We start from the raw sequence: 23201 nt of genomic DNA on the forward strand, positions 1-23201 counted from the left end.
ATTACAAAGAGTAAAGTTTGTGTTAGTTGGTTGGCCAGCTGAGAGGAAATTGTTTTTTGTATTAAGTCAAATTTTATCGCCTTTTTTTATCACAATTAATCTGGCTTATTAAGAGCCGTTTTTTCAATTGATTGTAGAACATCTTTCCACAAATTTATTAACATTCATTCATCGGAAGTTTGTTTTCTAATTAAGGTATTTACTTGGCAACTAATCTATTCACTACAAAACTTTTAATATATGTTTTTGCTCAACACGGACGTGGTTCTGGTTAAATTAGCTTATTCTTAGTAAGCACATCCCGCATTTAAAATGTTATAACCTGGAACATCTTCCGTAGGACCGATAAATTAGAGTAAAAGCTTTGATTAATCGTTATTGTCGCCACACGTTCTATTGTTGCGTGCATTTTGCTATTTCCAGTTCCAATAACAATAATAGAAAACAAAGCGGTTATAAGAAATTATTGCACATGTAAGTCTCTCACGAGCACAATGGTCGACGCAGTTCAATAAACTGCATGGTTATTATTTTCCTCCGCAATAAGCTTGCACTTGTAATTGAGAATCATAACTTAATGAAAAATCGACACGAAAATTAATTATATATACAGAGTTGCCGACGCACAGAACCAGAACTATTCAATGGTGATTTTTTAAAATTAAAAGCACAATAGTAATTGTGGCTTAGAAAGGGTTGCTGAGGAAATATTAAAGGAAAATCTCAGTTAATAACTGTTTGAGATTATCTAATCGGAATATTATGGATTTTATATTACTTTGGATTCCTTACGTAACTGGTGAACAGTACATAGATGGAAACTAGGTCGCGAGGTAAAATAATAATCCTTTTATACTTACCTGATACATTAATCATAAATAATAAATTGAATCATTATTTTCAAATAATGAAAATTGCTGAGCAACGCATTAGTATCTATAATACAATGTACATCTGAAATATCTATATTTATTTTTCTGGTTTATTTCATGAGCAACAGTTGTTACTTCTACTTTTGTAAGTGCGTTTGATTTAGTGCGTCTGGAGTTTTAGGGGTGGTATCAGATTTTTTTAAATATGTGATAAGTAAATGCGTCTATTTTGTGGCACATTAACAATGCATACTAATGCAATGAGAACAAAACCTATTTTAAAAAGTTAGTTTTTAATTATCGGGTTTAATATTAAAGTATTCTGCTTAACTCGATTTGTGGCGTTTGTTGGAATGTTACAGACAATTGACCATGAGTAATTAGGTATCTGTTACTTGTGGTTATTTAAGGTTCTTTTTGTTTCGTATATGTAGTTTCCCTCTATGTAGTCAATTAGAAATAACACATTTTTCTTTACTTTCAGGTTAAAATTGGAATGTGAGAAAATAGCTAGCGAAAAAACCGAAATGCAACGACATTATGTCATGGTAAGTAATTTTGAATTTTGAAAAATTTTAATTAAAATTTTTCCGGTGGCTGTTTATTTTCTTTTGTTGGAATTATTTATTCTAGAGGATTCAAATCTATAGTACTTAATTACCTATTCGTTTTATGTTTATTTAATATTTTTGCAACATCTCCAATGAACGCGATTTATTCTTTGCAACTTCAATGTTCAACAAGGAACTGTACTGTACTGTATGGTTACGAGGTAATATAGCGCTTTGAAATCACAAGTGTCTAATACTAGCTGATTTTAATGTTGCATATTTTGGAGTCGATATTAATTAAATATGTTATTTAGCTAACCAAAATAAGCAATACAGGGTGTTCGACGGATATGGTATCCTGACCGTAAATCGAGAGTTTCTAAATAGTCCAGTCAGATTAGACTTTAAAAGACCGGTTTCGTTTACTAAATAGATAAAGGTAAACGATTATTGGAAGTTGTTTGGAAGGATGTCAGAATATTGGGACAATAGTTTGAGTGCGATTTCCGGCTGTGGAACATTATTTAAATAATTAAAGAAATTGCAAAAAACCATTTTTTTCGCATAACTTTTGAACTATTGATGCTTTTGAACGGACTATTTTCGACTTGTCTCAAGACAAATTTAAGGTTTCAAGAAGGCAAAGACCTAAAAGAACGTTGATTTTTACCAATCATGAGTTTGTGTAAATTTTAAATCTGATAATGGCGCTGTTGTCTCGCCGAAACGTAATGAAATAAACCATGTTCAAAACTTTTACTTCACACTTTGACTGAGACCCAGGAATATCATAACAAGTGCTATGAAGGTTTTTTTCGTATATATCAGACTGTAAACCGGCAAATCGCAAATTAGGCTCATTGAAATAAAAACGATTCTATTGTATCATGATACAAAACACAATATTTTTCTGTTAAAACATAGCACTTTGCGAAATTAAATGTAGAAGCTAAATTGAACAGTGAACACGTCGTTTGTCACGTATAATGTATGTCGTCGACGCGACGTCTGCGACAATTTTCCTCTAATTGATCTAAACAGCGAATTGATTAGTTTCTAGATAAATATGTGATCACTTTTACGGTAGTTCCAAAGGTCTAGAACACTGAACAAATTTTATTATAAACTTGACATGCAAAAGTATACACAATTAAGTGATGATAAAGTAACTCAATAAAGTTATTTCTGAAGTCATCCTCGCATATCATGGCAGCAGGCTGGTTAAAGTAAATATATTAATCTGTCATACGAATTTCAAGTGTAATATAGGAAATTTCGCTTCTGACGATTCCGAAAACAACAGAATGCGTTCAGAATTGAACTGGAATAACAAGAATTTTCCGGTTTGAATCAAGAGTTTTCCAGAACTTGTTTTACTTTACCTGGATGCCCGGAAACACGTTCTAAAATTAAGCCACATATTTTAACGATGTTTTTTATGAACAGGAACATGTATGCATAATGTAATTATACAACATTTGATTCTCAATATTGTCTCAATTGTTTTATAATGTTTTATGTATTTTCTTATCTAATATAAATGCCGACATAGAAAATTAATCTTCAGTTTCATAACACATTGTTAAGTGCTTATTTTACAACTACATGAGCAATTTCCTTCTTGTCATTAGTTTTGCATATGAAATATAGCAGCTTAAACCACTTTAAGAAATGGTTGTGATTCATTATGTATTTAACAAATCATTTTCCAATTAGCGAGTCACTAAATTAAATCAAATCTGTTAGAATGTTTTGTTAAGTGTTTTTCGGTTGTTTTGCATAACTTATTTTTAATTGTTTATTTAAGAAGTATATGATTATTGTGTGATGTAATTTTGCAAACAAGTTGTATCTTGCGGTGTAATTGATTCGTAGCTATTTTCAAACGTGGCTCGATTTTTAATTGACATTATTTCGAAGGAAATAGATAAAAGCATGACCACTCAACATCAAATGATGTTAGAGAAGCGAGAAATTTTAATGTTTAATAATTTCAATAATTCCGATAATTATGAGTGGTTTCAAGCTCTCTAATTGACGGAGTAGGTTTCATAGTCCAGTGGGATGTAGGCAAGCGGTCCGTCACTCCAATGGATTAATATTTAAAATTGTTGGAATAATGCATTACACATTTCCATTTCACTACATAGAGATTTTATAGTTTCGGACAACACAAGGAAATAAGACATAATCTCTTTTAGGCGAAGCGCCAAACCTATTAGCCTCACACTGCATTGGCACAAAACCAATTTAGTATCGCGCTATGCAAATATGATCCCACACGCCAATTATCTTTTGATATATATTGTTTTAGTATTTAGTTGACAGCTAACAATTACTAGTGTATTTGCAATCCGAGTTCGTCCAAGACCATTCGAATATAGAGAAACGGTTTCGTTCTGAAAATCAGCTCATGTAGGATCTAGGCAACCTCTGTGACGTGACGTGGTCTAAAAAGGTTCTTACCAGTTAACAGTCTACAACATGTTTGGATTTCATATATGGCGCGACGAGAATCAAATTCGTCAAAGAGAAGTTCAAACTTGGATAGCGTGAGCTGCACTGTATTATTTCCTTTAAATGTATCAAAATACGGCCTGCGCGGCATACAGGGTGAATACAGGGTGATTCAAAATTGGCGTCATTCCTTTTAAGGGGTGATGGATGCTCACTTTGAGAGTACAAGAAAAATATTGGAAAAATTTTTTTCGAAAATTTCTAGAAGATATTAACAGTTGAAGATCGAATTTCAACTTTGCTATTAAGCATTATTTTGAAATTGTTCCATGTTTTTTAATTGGTAGCATATTGAAATACTTAAGCATTCGAAAAGAAAAATAACGATCTTTGCTTCAAATTACGAAAATTTTCGATATTGAAAAAGTTCTGTTCTACAATTTTTTGATGAAAAGGCACAGCGGCAATGATGTTTTTTGCCATTAACAGATAGTTACAGGTGGATAGCCCTTGTCAATAATAACAATAATCTGTCAAACTGTGACTTACTTTGAATTTTCTTTCACGAATTTGCGGCTCTGCGATTAGTTCAGGGGAAATGCTGCAGTAATATAGCAGAAGCTGAAATAATTCACGCCAACAAAGGGCAAGGAAAGTGGTTCCAGGAAGATATTGGACGACAATCAATGTTCGGGTTCCAAGCACAGAGGAGCAACTATTGGAAATAATCGAATCAGGGCCTTCCAGGGGCACTCAGAGCACAATAACTGACACTTTCCCAGGCATCAAATAAATACCGGCTACATCCCTACCACGTTTGTATGATACACACAGCACAAGGAGTTACAAATGGAGCACGAGTTAATTAACTGAATACGAGAAGCCGCTTGATAAGAGTGGATAATAAGGAGATTACACAGGCAGTAGCTTGTTTGGAGTTAACCATTCAAATATTTGGTGTTGTATGGATTATTTATCTAAACACCAAACCCCGCAGAATTCGAGGTTATGAGAACAGGTTGACATTTCGAAATAGGTTCCGTCATTCAACGATTCCTGTTCAATTTACCGTTTATCCTTGTCTATTTTATTGTCACTCTCTATTTATCCATGGTTGCCGGAATTTTAAATAATTACGATGCAACAGGTATTTGCGCAATGTTAATTAGGCAGATTACCTTGAAAAACGTTGCTGCCGTATTTCTGATATCGTTTTTTCCAAATTTCTCAGTTTTTAATAACAATTAATTTATTTTACTAGTTTTTCTGTACTCCTATAACACCGCCAGACAACACCCCTAGAGGAATGACGCCAATTTTGAATCACCCTGTATAAAGTATCTAATATCAAGTAAATCAACAAAAAAACCATTCCATTGGAAAGTAATTCAAACTGTAAGTGCAATAAGAAAATAAAATGCTGCGACACTGACTGCAGTCGACTAAAAAATACCTCCAGTCGTCCTGCAAAAACTTCGGATAATTGGGCCGTGGCGAATTTAATGCACCAATAAATTTCGGTGGCAGCTAAGTCATGTTGATTTTTTCGATTTACTGCACTGTATGTAAAGCATTAATTAAAATTAAAGTAAGTTAACCATGTCAATTGAGTCAAAAATAGGGGCATCGAATGGCAAATGGATGAGGGCTTATGCTAACTTCACTAATGACAAACGCTCATAATGTTCATTATTCGTAAAAGTACATGTCTTTAATGTTATGTTAAAATACTTAAAAATTACACTAAAACCGTAGATGTATCTCTAAAACAGAATATGTTGTAGTAAGTTTTATTGAATTTTTAATTCTAATAATCCTAAATAATAATACAGAGTGATTGTTAAGGAATTTTTCGACATTTTATGAAATGTTTGTTATTATTGCAATTTTTCAATGTTTTTTATTTTAAATGTGCTATTATTCTTCCTTTGATATGTGTATAACGTAAGCATTCTTTGCTCTATATTTGGTATAATAATACCCATTATTTGGTATTTTTACGTGGTCGCTCCATGGCTTCTTAAACATCTAGAATTTCTTCAGCCCAAAAAGTACATTAACGCACTGTTGCGAATAATATTTAAAAAATAAATTTATCATCAGTGAAAGAGTACGCTAAAATTATTATCTTGTTTAAATACAAAATGACATGTCTCTACCAGAAGATTGCGCAACGAATTGATTATATCTCAGACATCCGAAGTTATGGGAGATTTTGGACAAACTGGAAATAGTAAATGTTTTCCGTACATTTCTCCAATTTTCGTCGCATTGTTAATAGACGATTGGAAAAAAATGTCTAACAATGATTTTGACTTACTCATTTCCTTATATTTAACAAGTTTTTTTAAATGTTGCACACTGTTATTAAACGTGTTTTTAGTGTGTTTTCAACTTTCTCATGTCATAGAATTCAGGAATAGTAGTTTTCGATACAAGTTGACACCCGAGACGAAGTTGAGGGTGTCAATCCGTCAGGAGTTCGAAAAACGGATTTTCGCCCTCGTATCGAACAATATTTTTTATTCGAATAAAGGAATAAAGTTATAATAAATGAAAGTAGCCAAAAATAGAAGCCGTCAACTTCATATTTAAAATTTTATGTCAATGACATTTTTGAAATTGTCATGTTTTGACGTTTGTAATTTTTCAAAAGCGTACTTTTGTAAGCATATGCTAGTGAAACAATGAGTATTGAAAATTCAAGTGCTGCTTTCACGGTTTGGTGTTTGTATACGATGCATATTTTGCATAAAATTTGCGATCTTTAAGAAAAATCGTGTTTTGCTTGTGGCAACGTCGGCGAGTGCAAAAAAATAGACCATTTGAACGACTTTGAGACTGAACTTGTAACAAAGTTATAATTTACAAATAGTAAGTAAACTTTAAATTATGATCAATAGTTCTCTATAAACCTACGTAATTAATTAAAAAAGACTGTCGGTTACTTTTTAATGAAAATACTTTAAAATATTTTATGACAGTGACACGTTCAATTTGTCACATTTACTTTTGCGCACATGTGCGTAAAAGTAAAACAAATGAACAGTAAAGAAAAGTGCTTCTTTTTTATCATCGCTTCTGATCGAAAAATTGCACTTTTAGATTCATTCGAATAAAAATAACATTAAAATTTAATTTTTCGATATTCTACATAACTCTACCATATGTTTATTTTGAGGTAACAAGGAATAAGATGGAAATGTTAAATTTAGTGACAAATATGTAAAAATTATAATGCCGTACTTTGTGTTGGCCCGATTGAGAAACTTACGTTTTTGTTCAATTTTAATGACTAAAAGACATTGCTTGAAAATGTGTGTGTAGATTTTCAAAAAAACTATGAAAAGCTATGAGAACTTTGCACTTAAACTAAATGTAATAGTTATAGTCAATTTTATGGCGGAGTTGATACATTACGCTGTGTTTCTCGTTTCTTGTACATATTATGAAATAACTTCAACGTATTTGTCAACAATTACAAGCATGTACTGATGGGAAAGTCGGGTTATTTTTAAGATCCGGATTATTGGATGAAGGTAGTCCGTAAAAGCCGGAACCTGTAGTCGGATCAACGGATCTTTGAACCTTTAAATACGAAAATTGTGCTATTTGCGCTAAGCCGTCCAGCTCAAGCGCATCAATTTGCAAATTATTTGAAAACGTATTCTCTGTTGTCACCAAACCCCAAAATAAAAGTTCGTATCGTTTTAAGAATATGACATCATTGAATGACTTTACTTCTCTGACAAATTTCTTAAAAATATTAAGTAATTAATAGATTAGTCCCTACAAGGAATGAAGAATCAGAGTCTCAGGTCTGTTCCGCCTTCAATAGCAATAGATACCGAATAGAACGAACTGTTAAGTAAATTTCAGAATGAAAGAAGGATGTCAGTTTCGATTCGCTCATTACTACATTCAGATATTTGCCAATCCCCACTAGAACCACTTGGAAGGTTGCCAACCTGAGCGTAGAACTTTTGCTTATGTTTAAACTGAGAATTCCTGTTCCGATGAGAATAGTTTCATCACTTTGATCCTTTGTACAACTCAATATTTCCACTCAGAAAAATATTGCTTTTTATTTGTCTCTATTAGTATAAGTATTAAGGAAATGTGTTCAGCTCTGGATAACAAAACTAACTATTTTGTTATGTTCTTCTGGTGGACCTGTTTTAAGGAAAGTCAACGAATACCTTGAGTTCAGTTGAAAATCACTGCTTTTTTGTTGTGCTGCTAACTTGTTTTATCTGAAAGTTAATAGTTTCCGAGATGCAGGGTGTCAAACTGTAAATGGAATGTTCGTTTATTTATTTATATATAACATTCTTAACCAGTTTTACCATGGCCATTAAACCCATGAATTTGGGGGTGTCTCAGAACGACCAGTTCAAATTTCCCATTACCCAGCTTGTGGATCCGAACACTTCATATACCCCACTTGACACGAGTCTTCAAATTAAACAAAATAATATGAACATCTGCAACGTATAATATAATAAAAGGCACCATGGACAGACCAAGGAATCATCGCTGCGGAACATATAGGAGTAGATTAATTCCAACAGAAACCCTCTTATCTATACGGCTACAAACAAGGGAATTCATAGTGTATACTAATCTCCAAACCCAACTTAGAGGGCACAGAGTAGGAGAAGGAGGACGAACGCTTCATTTAGTTGCAGTATTTGAAGATATTATTTGTTGAACTGTCTGTGTATTTGAGAATAATATTTCGACATTTTTGTTCCACATGAGTTAGTAGTGTAAGTTGTGTGGTTGTTGCGTTCCTCTGAGCGTCCAGTGTGTTTTCATCCCCAATTGGGAGCCGGATTCAATTCGTCTTTCCAGCGCCTACTCTTTTTGAAAATACGTTCTTGTGTCATTGTCTCGAATAATTACATTTCCAAATATCATAACTTGTTATTGAGTAAGTTTAATAAACTAGTGTAACTTCAGTACGATGATTCCTATCCATATCCTAGTTCTTCTCTATACAACACGTAATACAACATTATAACGTAACATATTCATATACGGCTTAGCCAAGGGGTATTTCAACAAAATTATCACAGTCCCTAGAGTGTTCGTAGCGTTATTCATACGGTTCATTCATTCACAAGGCATGTTTGATGTGTAAAGTTTGGCCACTTGAAAATGAAAATAATATTTTATTGAAATTCTGCTTTACCATCTACGCTGCATCAGACAGAACTTGAAATAAAATTTCAGACATCAGGAATGCTATTTATATAGCAACAGTCCTTGAAAGAACAGTTTATTTTGAAAAATTCGGAACCAGACGATTTGTTAACCGATAGTGTGATTTGTCATATACCGACACCTGAATGAAACAGAAAAGAGGGAAAGAGAACAACAACATAATCGATCCTGTAATTCTCTTATATTAGGTACAATGCCTAAACAGATTCACCAGAGACGGGGGGAAACCTCCCTTCGTTCCCCGTTTAGCCGTCCCAGGTTGACACTTCCGCAACTGCTGCGCCCCGTGCAGCCACCATAAACAGCCGTTTCACTTGCGTGTACGTATCAGACGTGACGAGCACCTTGTCGTGTGTTTGGCGGCGTAATCGATAAATGCCGCCTCCACCACTTCATGTAATCAGAAAAGGCACGTGTCAACTGATCCTGAAAAATTCTCCAGGGTAACTCAGCTACCAGCGCCCTTTAGAATCCGAAAGTTTTCAAGTCCGCTTTCCATAACTAGACAATTTTCCAATTCTCCTTTGCAGTGAGAATAAAACATCGGGATTTGTCAATGGCTCGTCTGAAGTGCAGCGCAGGCAGACAATCCATAAGCTTGGAAAGAGGCATCCTAGTTTTCTTCAAATAATGTGGTATTTTGGCGTGTGTAATTTTAGCTCAGGTGCACTGAGCCTTTCGAAAGAGAGTTTCATTTAAGGCAAGTAGAACATTAAACCGTTTTTTGAACTTAACGAATGCAAATTGTCTTCGTCTGTTGAGGACTTCTTCTCAAACTGTACCAAAACCTGCATTCAGTTGCAAAACAAAATAGGATGGAGTTTCATTTCTATTATTTTCCAAGATGAATTTTCTGTACTTTAAACGTCATATCCTCCTTAGATGGTCATATGGATATCATGGCATGACATTATTTTTATTGCATCAGTTCATATCCTTGCTGTCTTATCTTTATTTATTTATGTACAGATGTAGAGGGCGTTTTCTCATAACTTTGACCCCCCCCCCCAAAAAAAGAAGTCAACATCGTCTGTTAATGAAGATGGAGAATTAAATTACTTATACAAACCCCAACGTTCGCCAGGTAGTGCTTTTGTTAATGAAAATTTATATATCTGGATTGGACGAGTTGGTCTTCTCCCATGGCCTCCTAATATTCCCGACTTAACGCCGTTTGAGTCGCTGGTCTGGAGTTATGTAAAAAATATTGTGTGAGAATGTCTAGTTACAAATGCTGACGATTTACGCTTTACAAAAGTGGATTCAGTTAACAATTTTAATTTGAATCCTAATCAATATAACAATATATTCAAAACGGTTTGGATGAAATTGAAATTGATTGTAGAAAATGTATTGAGCTAAGCGGGGGTCATGTAAAGAATCACTGATTTTAATCTTATTGTGTTTCTCTATGATTTTTGTTTGTTTGTCGTATTTCACGGCTTCTTTTTTGCGATTTATAGTTTTTAAAATGTAAAATAAAGAAAACAGTTAAACCAAATCTAGGCAATATCCACCGCAACTGACATGAACTCACCGAAAGTTTCTTCACATTTGACTGAGTCCATTAGATTATTTGTACATGTCTATGTTACGTTTCTCCTGCTAACGCCATCTAATATTTGTTTTACTCAAACCTGTTAGCTGGACTCTGAACATTTTTTATATTTTATTTATTTAATAACATTTTTGTAATTAGATTGTGTATTCCCAGATATTCCTTCCCAATCACCTAGTGATGATAAAACATGTTATCCAGCAGCACAAACTTAACGGATACATTTTAAGTATTTGTCGTGATCGCAATAAACGGCAAACCGCCAATCAATGCTCCATATTTTCTGGAACCAACATCAGGCGAACATACTGACAAATTTGTTGGCTTTCCAAAGCATGTTGACGCCTAATTTAAGCAGGAGTACCTACGCTTCATGAATAAATGCGATAAGTAATGTTATATTAGTATATTCAAGAATTTTATGCGTATATTATCCAATTGAAAAGGAAATTTTTCATGAACAGAGTTTATAAAAAATGTTTTGCTTGTCTGTGTCTTATGGCTTTTTCTGCAGAGCAATTGCTTTAATTATGTTTGAATAGAAGGTATAATATGAAAATGGTATTGGCACTCTAAATCTGTGAACCATTTGAAGACCTTATTTTTATTAAATTAATTGGAGTACGAAAATAGCCAAAAGCTGCACTTTTCTTCAGTTTAGTAGGAATATTTCTCATTTTTTCAGCGAAAACTTCTTAAAACCGAGTTTTCCTCTTCTAGTTGTATTTTTTATTGCGCCGATTAATGTCACATTTGAAAAACTCGATCATTTTTCCAGTTTCCTATGAAAGCTTTGGGAACAATTGTCCAATTTTTTAACTTCCTAACGCTCTATATTTGCTCTGGTTTGAAACCATTTAAAATCTTGCGCTCTGCTTCGTGTAAGCTCGAGCAAATTGAGTGAAGTCCAAAAAAAATGAGAGAAAACTACCCAAATGGTGGAAATAATTGTCTGTTTCTCGGTACTTCGCATGGATTCGACCATAAGTCGATTTTTTCGATCACTTAACGACGCAATTTCAGTTCATAAGGGCTCCACTTTGAGAGCAAATTATCTTGAGTTCAGTGGGAATATTTGTCACTTCAATTCATCATACAACGGTTGACTTGATTGAAATAAATCTTATAGGATTATTTAGACCAACCAAGGAAAATTGTAGTCATTGAAAGGGCTTAATTTGAACCAAAATTGTATGTATTTTCAATGTCGTAAGGATTTTATAAATATCACTTAATTAACTGTTTTTGGAGTTTCCAAACCAATACGATTTATGGATGGATATGTCGAATATTTGTTAAAATCATATTTGAGATTGGTGCAAGCCGCTCAAAGAGATTGAATTCCTCCTTACTCATATCGAAAAAAATCGTTTCTTAAGTGGACTGCAATCATTAATTAATATCCGGTGTAAATTGTGATTGGAAAAACAGCAGGAACAATAGTAGCATATAAACACTCGTTTCTAATTGAAATCAACAGTTGCAGTAGAAGGAATATTGAGAAAATAATATGGAGGGCTGTACAGTCGTTTAAACATTACTATATAGATTGTAGCATATTGAATGAATACGAAATTTACATCCAGAACTTTCATTACTATCAGAAGGCTTCTAAAACCGATGGAATATCCACAGCAGTTAATTCCATATGTGTATTACTAAACGAGGAAAATCTGTTTATTCGGGGCCCATAATCACGAAAAGTAAATTACATAATTAAAGGAAAAATATACGGTAATAACACCTAGAAAGGTACGAAATTCATGGTTGAAGAACGTGCGACAATGGACAAGCTTGATATCAGAAAAGTTTTATTTTACTTAATTTGCCATTAAACATCGAGTCCATATCAAGTCAATTCAAGACCATATATATTGAAATTAAAAAAAGTTGGATACAATCCTGCTATTGTTTATTACATAGGGTATAGATTTGCGCCGAGGATAATCGGCTGATGGAGATGACACCCGTCGGATGCCAAAGAGGGTTAATTCCCCAACGGGTGCAAAACGGACGTGACACGGGTACAATATTCGAGTATTAGATTGTTACATGAAAACAATATTAGCTCGTCTTTGTACTTTGTTGCCAGCGTGGTAACGTTTTCAGTTGAGTATTTATACATTCAGTGAACGGGTATTAGTTTTACTAAATAACTTCGGGGTATATGACTTTGTGCCACAATTGAAATGTGTCCTCTGGCACATCAGCATAATGAGCTATGTGATTTGAAGCAGAATATCATGCTTTGTTGTATATATGCTTAACGATCGAGAGCTGATTAGGTAAACTCGGTCCGGTGTATTTCTGAAAGGGTACTTTTGATTAAAATACATTTTCACGGCTTTATGGGTGTAGCTTTTCTATATAGCTAATCACTAAGGATTCAATCAAATTACAAAACACTGATTATTGCAATCCGTGAGATAAGGATGTTTAGCGGAGCGACAAAATCCTGTGAGTAAAACACGTTGGTATGATTGCTAGTCACAAGATAGGGAACTCTGATAAGTACGATATAAGATACTAAAGTTTTCGCTAAACTAAAGACCGATTTCAATCGCCTTTTTGGAAATAAATAAAGATGATGATTATTATTGTTATAAATTGGATAATTTACAAATTGACGTCTACATTCATATATTAATTTCTAACGTTGAATCATCAAAACTCCCCTTTTAAAAATCGAGTACAACGGACACAAAGTAAACCTCAATCAGAAAGACGCTATCGTGTTCGCGTTCAGTTGAAAAGCAATTATATCGGATATTGAAGGGGATAGGGAAAAGCAATACTTATTAAACCCTCCACGATACAGTCACCCCTCGTTACCGCTCCCACATTACGAACTTAAGCACAATGACCAAATAATAAACCCCTGACTAAACATTATGTTCCCTTAAGGGAGGTTATCCAGTACAGTTCTTGTGTTTGATTTTAAACTTCTTTTCAAACACCCTTTAAACATTTTCTGTCATCGTCAATATATTTATGTGTTACAGCAGATAAATATTTTGGTGTTTTACAAACAGTTGTAGTGTAATAAAACTAAAACTAAATAATTATGCGTAATCATGTTTGTGTTAGTATATTTTTGGCTTTCAGCAATAACCTAAGTAAATACCCCAGGCCGTTTGATCAATAAGCTCAATCCTCATCATGTTTGCACTAAAATCTAAATTATTATTAGCTGTTAGTGAAACAGTTTATTTTACTTAGTCGATTGAACAGAGTCAAACTAACTTTGAAGTGCTTTACTGGTTCATCTGAAAATAGAGCTTCATGTCGGTGTATCGGCATACGTTGCAGACTTGCAGAGGCAGGGTTTTATATCGCGCCATTAGGGAATTATAAGGAGAAATTCGATGCGAGAAATGCTTACATAATATCTCAATCTCCAAAATCTTTGTAAAATTAGGACTTATGAACAGCAAAGTTTCTCAAATCGTTTATGGTCTATCGTTAAAAATAGTACGGTTTCCCCTTAAAATTATCATTTGAGAGCAGGACAAACAAACCGAAATGCAAATAAAATAAGCATAGGTTTTAAGTTGAATTTCACTGAAAATTTTCTAAAGTTAAAATCTTTAGTATCAGAAGTCCAATTTTAATGCTGAGTCGTTCCCATTCTGTGCATGGAGTTGATTACTAAGTTTCTTCAACAAATTAGATCCAATTTGCATTATGTTAACTTTGATTTCGCAGATTTAATTCATTTAGCTCGGAGGTTTTAAGGTATTTGCGTTGAAAATGATTTAACTTAAAATTGACAGGCATTGCTTTGATATTTTTTCTTTTAATTTATTGACAAATATTTGAGGATTTAAGTTATTTTCCTTCCTAATTTAAGGACTGTGCTTGACAATACTTTTAAAATTAAAATATGCCAAGACAATTTAATTTCTCAATAGTGTGATCGGTGATAAGGTTTATGTTTTGTCTAATACAATTTCAGTCGAATCACGTAGGCAGAAATTATTTTGTAAAATTATTATACTTACAACCAATAAGCTACAGATTTGTTAGCGGTCCTGCAATTTTTATTATAATAAAACTGAAACAATTTTACGACATGCTTTTAATTCTATTTTTCAATGGAATTGAAACCAAATTCTTAATGTGGTATTATGTCTAGTATTTGTGGTCCATTTAAATTGCTTCAAAATTTGAATTACTTAAACTTCAAATAATATCTCTATTCGAACGTTATTTTGTAACAATTATTTTGTAAGTTCAATGCTTTCAAATGTAAGTAAGGAGAAAATTGTGGCTATAAGGAACTGAGATACAGAAAGAGGCTCGGTCACATTTGTTTGTTTTAAGGGCAGGATTAAGGTCAGAGACTTTTCCGCGGTAAATTGATTTGGCTCTCCAGAAGTGCACATTATAATGTATTTTTCATGTTAGCCAGTAATAAAGAAAATGGGTTACCCAGAACATATTATGTCTGTAGAGTAGCCGCCCTAAAGAGTTACAATATATTTATTCATTAAACAATAGTATTGCATTTCTGTAATATTTTCTTGTTCTTGATTACACAACTTCATTGGCAATTACTCACAAGGATAAAGTTTAAAGTTATATACCAACGATGTAATTTATCCATAGGAATAATTTTCTTTAATCCAAGTTTAAAATATTTAAATTGCTTAAAATGTAAAGTTATATTGGAATAAAAAATCCTGCTAATGTCTGAAAAAGGCAACAATTAATAGCGATGCGATATTCATGTGAGGTCGGGCGTAATTTGGTACGTAAGTGCACAAGATTTCATGTAATTTGGGTGGACGGATTCAGATTTATTTTGATTATTCCCGACTTTTGTATGGGACAAAAGATTTTACTTAAACGCGATTTTCACTGCACCGGTTTTCTACTATTTTTCCATTACCTACATTATCTCTAGCCATTTTAAAAGATGGGAGCTGCTGGCAGATGTTTGAAGCGTTTCTTCGATGACTTGCAACAAAATTGCATTTATTATAGTTTATATGTCACATTCGTAATTCGTAATCTCATTGAAGTAGATACATTAATTCTCAAAATATAGTATAAAATATGATTTTGATCATCTTATACAGTTTCAAAGAAACAGTCTCTCCCAGTCAATTATATTCAAATAGCCATTGTAATAAGCGAAATTATACAATCTCCAAGCAGTTGTTCGAAGTACCTTTGATATTTGAATAGTGACCGCAATTGAATCCACTGCGGCTCTCAAAGAATATCTTTAATAAGCCTGAAAATGAAACAAATGGCTCTTGACCACAAGAGTGCTTTTCTTTAACAATGAAGACACACAATGAAACTCATTTATTTTTACTTACTCGCTTATAACAACAAAATATATTGATGTACACAATAATTTTGTAAGTAATTTGTACAACATGGTTAATCTTGATAACACGAAGGAAGCAACAATTTTGATGTAGTTAATTACAGCATGTTCAAAGAGGAGACACGGTATAAAACACTGAGAAATAACTCAGTAATTTTTCTAATATGTGCAACCACCCATTAGCTTATAGCGGTAGATGAAACGAAGAAATTCAGAACAGTGCTAACCCAACTGGCAAATATCCTATTTAATTCAATTATTTCTTATGTAAACTAAAGATGTGATACATCTGAGTTGTATAATATATCTTCGGAATTGCAACTTTCTCTGCAAACATAAACCCCCGTGTTTTAGGTCAGGAAATGTTCATCTAGACTCTAAAGATGCCGATTTACAAAGCCAAAAACTTCACGCAAAAATTCTAGTGTCTATTCGGCAGTTAAAACTAACACCAACAGGCCTATAAAGAAAAGTTGCAAGTTGTATTATATTATTCCGTTTTGTTTATGGGCTCAAATATTTTTCCTAACAACATTTTCGCATATTCCTGAGTTACGAGTTCTTGGCTCTGAACAGGTTCTTCTAGGTATGAATCCGTTACTTTTTAATGGACGCCATTAACCAGTCAATTGTCATAAACCCAACGACAATATGTAATTTGATTTTTGGAATTAAGTGCTTTTTTATTCTCAAAAGTATATAAAATTATTTATATTTGTCATTAAATCTCTTTTATAACATGTAATAATAATAAAAAGGCACTAATATTATTGTGTGGCGTAATGTTTCGTCTAACCTGATAACTCAATGCAAGTTCAACTTGATAACAATTCAACACTGTACATTATTGGAAATTAGGATTTTCCGATTTTGGATTCGGAAAAATATTTGCAATTTATTTATCGGAATCAGGTACTCGAATAAATCTGGTCATTGTAGTATCTACTTTTGCGATAAAAAGTAAATAACAGCCACTTAAATCATATCGAAACGGAAATGACCCTTTGTTTTTAAGTATCGCCGTTCAAGTAATTTGTACGTAGTAATCTTTTAGAGAAGACATTTCATTTTTTATATAAAGCTTTTTTTTACAGTACTATGAAATGTCATATGGCCTTAACGTGGAAATGCACAAACAGGTAAGCGACTTAAAAATATTTACTATTACCACTAGCTAATTAACAGATTTAAGCGAACTATACAGAGTGTTACGAACTATCAGTGGATTAAATTTTCTTAATATAACATTCCACGAACATTTAGTTTCGATTAGATCTGCAAGGTGTTAAAATTGTCATTAAATAAATCAAATTCATTAAAATTGCGAGACCGTCTGGAATAGTTTAATGAAATTTGGCCGATTTTGAGAGCTAACATTAACACATATATCAACAGAAATATGTTATAAAATCGGTTTTATTAATGGCGTGAGCACAGGCTTGTAACTGGACAGACACGCGACTAATTAAAATATTTTACTTTGATTTTCGGTTCAATTTGAAAAAGAACAGCGAACAGAAAAACTTTTTTATTAATTTTTTTTGTACGCCGTGTTGATGAACCTATCTATTGTATGGCGCAATCGAATTTCTTTAAACAACTGAAAAATTATTGCTTCAGAAAATAATGTCAGTCCTAAAGTTTTATTCTATTTAATTGCAACCTAGCGTACTTTATTTACTCGTTTTGTAACCCTCTGTATATCGGAACTATGCACTTTCGGAGCATAACAAATTAAGAAAAAAATATCTAAAATTGATTGTATTGACTGGAAGGGTTGTCGTTTCAAATTGTATACTATAGTAATATTTAGAATTGCCGTCATTCCTATGATGGTGATGTACAGCAGTGCTTGAAACTAGAGAAAAATTAGTTGAAGAAAATATTTTCTCTGAAAAGTGAGGATTTGGGAAAATGGAAACTGTAATTGAAGCATCAATGATCTGATTTGCACATCTGCGACTATAATGATATAATTCCTCATGCGTTTAAAGGATTTCCATGTTTCCAAAGTCTAATTTCTTTAATTGAGTTTTAAAAGCAAAGGATGCATTATAAAGCGTACACTCGTTATATGAATGTGTATCTATAATTTATCACAGAACTATTCCTATGCCAGTCAAAAACCGATGTTTTATGTGATATATCCATGCATCTCGACCTGTTTATGTCCTTTAAACACACGATTTCGCTTTCCTTGCCTTATGTAAATTAATATGAATATGGAAACGTAATTCTTCTTCTTATTTTAAGACAGTGTCTCGGTTTTTTTTTCAAACCTGTAGCCTAAGTTGTGACTCCTATGTCTGGAATGTCACATTGGGCTCTGATATCGTTGCCTCTCACTCTATCTCTAAGCGTTTCGCCCGTAATTGATCTTAGCGTCTTCATTTCGGTTGTTTAGTTTAGTTTTACACTTTTATTGTAGATCGCTAACTTACACCTTTTCGGTTCTCTTGATATTGTCAGCGACTTCGTTTTCTGGACAGAGATCACGATGTTTAATTCCTTTGCATCTCTTACGAATATATTAAGTAGTTTCTGCAGATTGTCCTCATCCTAAATAGTATTGGGCTGAGACTATGTCCTTGCCTGGTTCCCGTTGAGAGTGGTATGTTGTTGGAAAGCTTCCTTCCAGAATATATATATATATATATATATACCTTCCAGAATTTTGTCACCAACTTTTGCATTAAGAGCTCCCAAAATCATAACTTCCTTTCCTTTCGGTATCTTGTACCGTTTGTTTTGGAGCTCGTCGTATAACGAATCTCTCTCGTCTTGGGGTTTAGTGGTTATGGGTCTTGGGGTTTAGTGGGTATCAGCGGCTTTTACACTTATAATATGTGCCTATGTCTGGGAGAAAAACTTTCTTTGTATTTTACTCCCATGTTCATTTAGGTAAGCCTCTATAAAAGGAATGACATCAATTTTAAATCAGCAGTTTATTTGTATATGAAAGGTGTTTAAAATACTAAGCTTTTTCTTTCCACGCACTCGAATACAATTTTAATGATTGGTCAATAAGTACTGACCGTTCTCTAGTGAATATGCAAATCACTGTAGAGTTTTCAGTGAATTTGAAATCAGTTATTTTATATTATATTTTCGAATGTTTCTTGCATTCTACCTAACCTGTCATCTCTATTATCAAAACGTTTTTTTTTCTTAGACTGAAATAGCAAAACGACTTAATGCAATCATAGCACAACTGATGCCTTTCCTGTCACAAGAGCACCAGCAGCAAGTTGCAACTGCTGTAGAAAGAGCTAAACAAGTAACCATGTCCGAACTAAATGCTGTCATTGGGGTAAGCGTAAGTGTTTAATTTTTTTCTATGCTCTTTAAATATTAGAATTGTTATATTAGATTAGTTAGATTGTGTAGTTAGTATGCAGGTTGGTTTTTTATGTGACATTAGCTTGATTTTTCGTTCAAGGGGCCGATAATTGTATCTATCAAATTCCGGTAATTGCAACAACAGGTATATTGTGTCTGATTTATGCCTGATTCCACTTGGATTGTGATCTCAATTCAAGAGTTACTAGTCTAGTAATGAGTATTTGCGATTTCGCTCTTGATACTATAAGTAGGTACCTAAAATATACTTGATAATTACAATATGTTTGCATTAGCCACGGCTAATTTTAGCCACTTTTAAGCAAATGTTAGTAATTTTTATCAAAAATATATTAATACATATATTAAACATAAACACTTCACTCTCGATTCAGTTAAGTGCTATTTGCCCAATTAATGGAAGGTGACGGTGAACTTTTAATTATTTTCCAAATCGTGGGAGACCGCTTTATCATTAATTAAGAATTAAGGATAGTTGATGCTTAAATATATAATTTTATTCAAGTAGGACAGTTAACTGTACTAACACTTAAAGTAGATTTGACATTAAATTAAACTCGTCGAGTAAACCCGTAACTCTGAGATGTAAATTAGAACTTTACTTTAAAATCAACTTTTTGTCAGAAATTTTTGTATCAGAAGCAATCTATTAGGGAAAGTGTTAATTCAATAGCAAATATAACACTAAATATATTCATGGCTACCGTTTTGCTGTTGTTTTCTTGTTGATGCCACTCATATACTGTTGATATCTTCTAGAAATTTCTCAAATAAATACTTTATATTTTTTTGTACTCTCCAAGTGAGCCCCTATTGCCCCTTAAAATAAATGACACCAATTTTGAATCACCCTGTTTATCAAATTGAATACCGAGCCGGCAAAGCAGCTCTCGTAAGTACCTACTTTTATATAGACTGTGAACCAATGTTGCTCCCATCGAAAGACGTAAACAAATGCATCTGTTTAATCTGAGGGTGTGGCCAATCGTAAGCCCTCATGCCATTTGAAAAACCCATTTTTCGTCCGAGTCGGTTCTTACTTAAAATAATTTTACGCATAAAGTACGAATTCTATCGACTGCCTCAGCGGACACCCTGTATATAGGGTGATTCAAGATTTGCGTCATTCCTTTAAAGGGACAATAGGGGCTCACTTGGAGGGTACGTAAAAAATATTTAAAAAAATCTTTGAAATTTTCTAGAAGGTATTAATAGTTGAAAATCGATGTTCAACTTTACTATTAACCATTATTTTGTAATGGTCCCATTATTGATTGATAGCCTATTGGAATACTTAAGCATTCAAAAATTACGATCTTTGCTTCAAATTACGAATTTCTTTTATATTGAAAAGTTCTCTTACCATTTTTTGATTAAAGGTCCAAGGGGCAATAATGTTTTCTGTAATTAACACATAGTTACATGTAGATAACATTTGTCAAAAATAACAAGCTCCAGAAGATTGCACAATCAGGGGATTGATTACACAGGCACTAACTTGTTTGGAGTTAAAGACAGAAATGTATGTTTATTTGTAAATACATCAACTCGAGGTTATGATGACTATAAAGAATAATTTCTCGTTGACAGTATTGACATTTCGATAAAGTCGATCCTACATTTAACGAATCCTGTGGAATTTACCGTTTCTCTTTATCTATTTTATTGCCACTCTGTATTTTTCCATGGTTACCGGAGTTTTTAATAATTACGAAGCAACCGGTATTTACGCAATTTCATTAGGAAGATTACCTTGAAAAGCATTGTTGACGTCTTTCTGATGTAGTTTTTTGCAAATTTCTTAGTTTTTTAATAACAATTAATTTTTTAAACTATTTTTCCTGTACTCCTAAAACACCCCCAGACAATACCACCAGAGACATTGCTCCAATTTTAAATCACTCTGTATATTAGGACTCTTTGTGTATATTTCTAGATAATGACTATATGCATATCAAAAAAAATACTAATGCTTTAATGATAGACCGTTATACTAAAAAAGGCCAGTTTTGTTTAATATTTTTAATTAACGCCCATGCCTTTACAATTTTGTTCGTATGTTATTTCATTTATAATCAAATGACTGATTTACTGGAATATTGAAAACAGTAAAACATAGTTTACGGGCCCAATTTTATTAATATTTTCCCGGTACCCATTTACAAATAGACTATTAACATTTCATGGAAAATTTGAACGCATATCTCTATAGTAGTTTCTGCAAGGCGATAATCGCATTGTGCGTTGCGTAATCTATGGTTTTCTTACATTAGCTTATAACACAGTCGGTATTTATTTTGAATGAGTCATTTTAAGTTGCTGTGTTTTCAATTGTTTCAAACAGAGAGAAAAAAAACCGGCAAGTTATACTGAATTTTATATTTAGACTAGAACTGCTCATTGTCAGATTAGAAAAGATTAAAGTCGTAAATGAAACAACATAACATACATAATAGTCTAGTGCCATGAAAAGATAAAACTGTTTTATGACTAAAAAAACGTTATTAATGACATTTTTTTGTAGATATTCCGCAATCTGCATATTAACTCCTGAATTTTAATAAATCCGTGTGTAACGGTTCAATGCAAAAACTGTAAACAGTCATTGCATGAACGGTGTGGGTGTTAACGATTTTTTGGTAGCCAAATATTTTTGATTACGGGATTTGATAGCGTTTGAGTGCTAGTTTCATTTTTATTGACGTTAAATGCTGCTGAAAACATGCCAAGTTTAAACGTTTAAATTTAATTAGTGTTTGGAATAAATCTGGATTTAACCTCATCAATCTAAATTTGTTCATAGCATTTGTAAGACCTTTAGTTGTTGATTATTTAGCACTTCGCTTTTTGCAAATATTTTCCATATTTAGAAACAATTACTAATAGATTTTATATTTTTTGTAAATATTAGTGTAATTTTTTAAACAAAACCTGTAAAATCACCTAATTAAAAAGTAAAACTTAATGTCTTTTCAATTTAAAACGTTAGTATTTACTCACTTATGCACTTTAAAACACAACATATGAGAGACATTTAATAATAAGTTATCTTATGCGTCTGCATGATTATGTATAGGTGTGGAAGAAAGTGAGTTGGTTTGGATTAATTTAATTGTACTTGTTGGTGTTCCAGCAACAGCAACAACAGGGTCTTCAGCATTTGCTAGTAAGTAATCACTTAGTTAATTTTGCATGTTTTTACAAATTAGTACGTGTTTAATATGTCGTAGAAAACAGTGTGTGCTTGACGAAATTGTCATAAAGATGGTTCGTATTAGGCTGATTTTGTAACAGTAACATTTTATTTTTTCTGTAACAGTTTTTAAGATGCAACAAGATTGCGGCATTATTGATTATTTAGTATGCAAATATTTACTTTGAAAGCGTCTTTCAAATTATGTAAAATTTTACTCAGAAAACATCTACCAGCAGCTAGCAATATAATAATAATGATCAAGAAGTAAAGACCAATTCAGTAAGCGATCATAATGCAAGAATTTGCATGAAAGATCTAAAGCATTGTTTTTCCATCACAACATCGATCAGACCAACGAAAAATTAAGTAATGGCTGTGAAGACAACTCAAGTCACAAGATGCAGTTAAAACAATTCGCTCTTATGAAAACCGTCGCATTAAAGCCAACCTTAAAAGTGGCAATATTACCAACTACTTTGCAATATAAGGAAAGCTTATGTAAATCGATGTTTTTATTTAATGAGTTATGCGCAAAGCTAATTCAATTTGAAAATATTGATTACAGCAGAGATGGAGAACGTTTTAAAAGAGTTATGTTATTTCTGCAAATTTTAAAATAAATTATAATCCTTTTTCCGATGCC

The 23201-nt window shown here is 32.9% G+C and overlaps 1 protein-coding gene across 6 annotated transcripts in view; it reads left to right on the forward strand.

The window, feature by feature from the left end:
- The window catches only part of LOC109535287 (protein groucho), a 73215-nt gene that overhangs the window by 31885 nt on the left and 18129 nt on the right, over positions 1–23201 (forward strand). For 3 of the 6 annotated variants that reach the window (XM_048670400.1, XM_048670401.1, XM_048670403.1), the window contains exons 3-6: positions 1357–1420; positions 17097–17141; positions 19175–19318; positions 22496–22528. In XM_048670400.1, coding sequence (XP_048526357.1) covers positions 1357–1420; positions 17097–17141; positions 19175–19318; positions 22496–22528 — 286 coding nt within the window. The remainder of the gene's footprint in view (positions 1–1356; positions 1421–17096; positions 17142–19174; positions 19319–22495; positions 22529–23201) is intronic. The other 3 variants (XM_048670402.1, XM_048670404.1, XM_048670405.1) reach the window with 3 other exon arrangements.

Source organism: Dendroctonus ponderosae, unplaced genomic scaffold, assembly GCF_020466585.1.
Source record: "Dendroctonus ponderosae isolate FM_Combo_2020 unplaced genomic scaffold, Dpon_F_20191213v2 Dpon_F_20191213_1, whole genome shotgun sequence".
Lineage (NCBI taxonomy): Eukaryota > Metazoa > Arthropoda > Insecta > Coleoptera > Curculionidae > Dendroctonus > Dendroctonus ponderosae.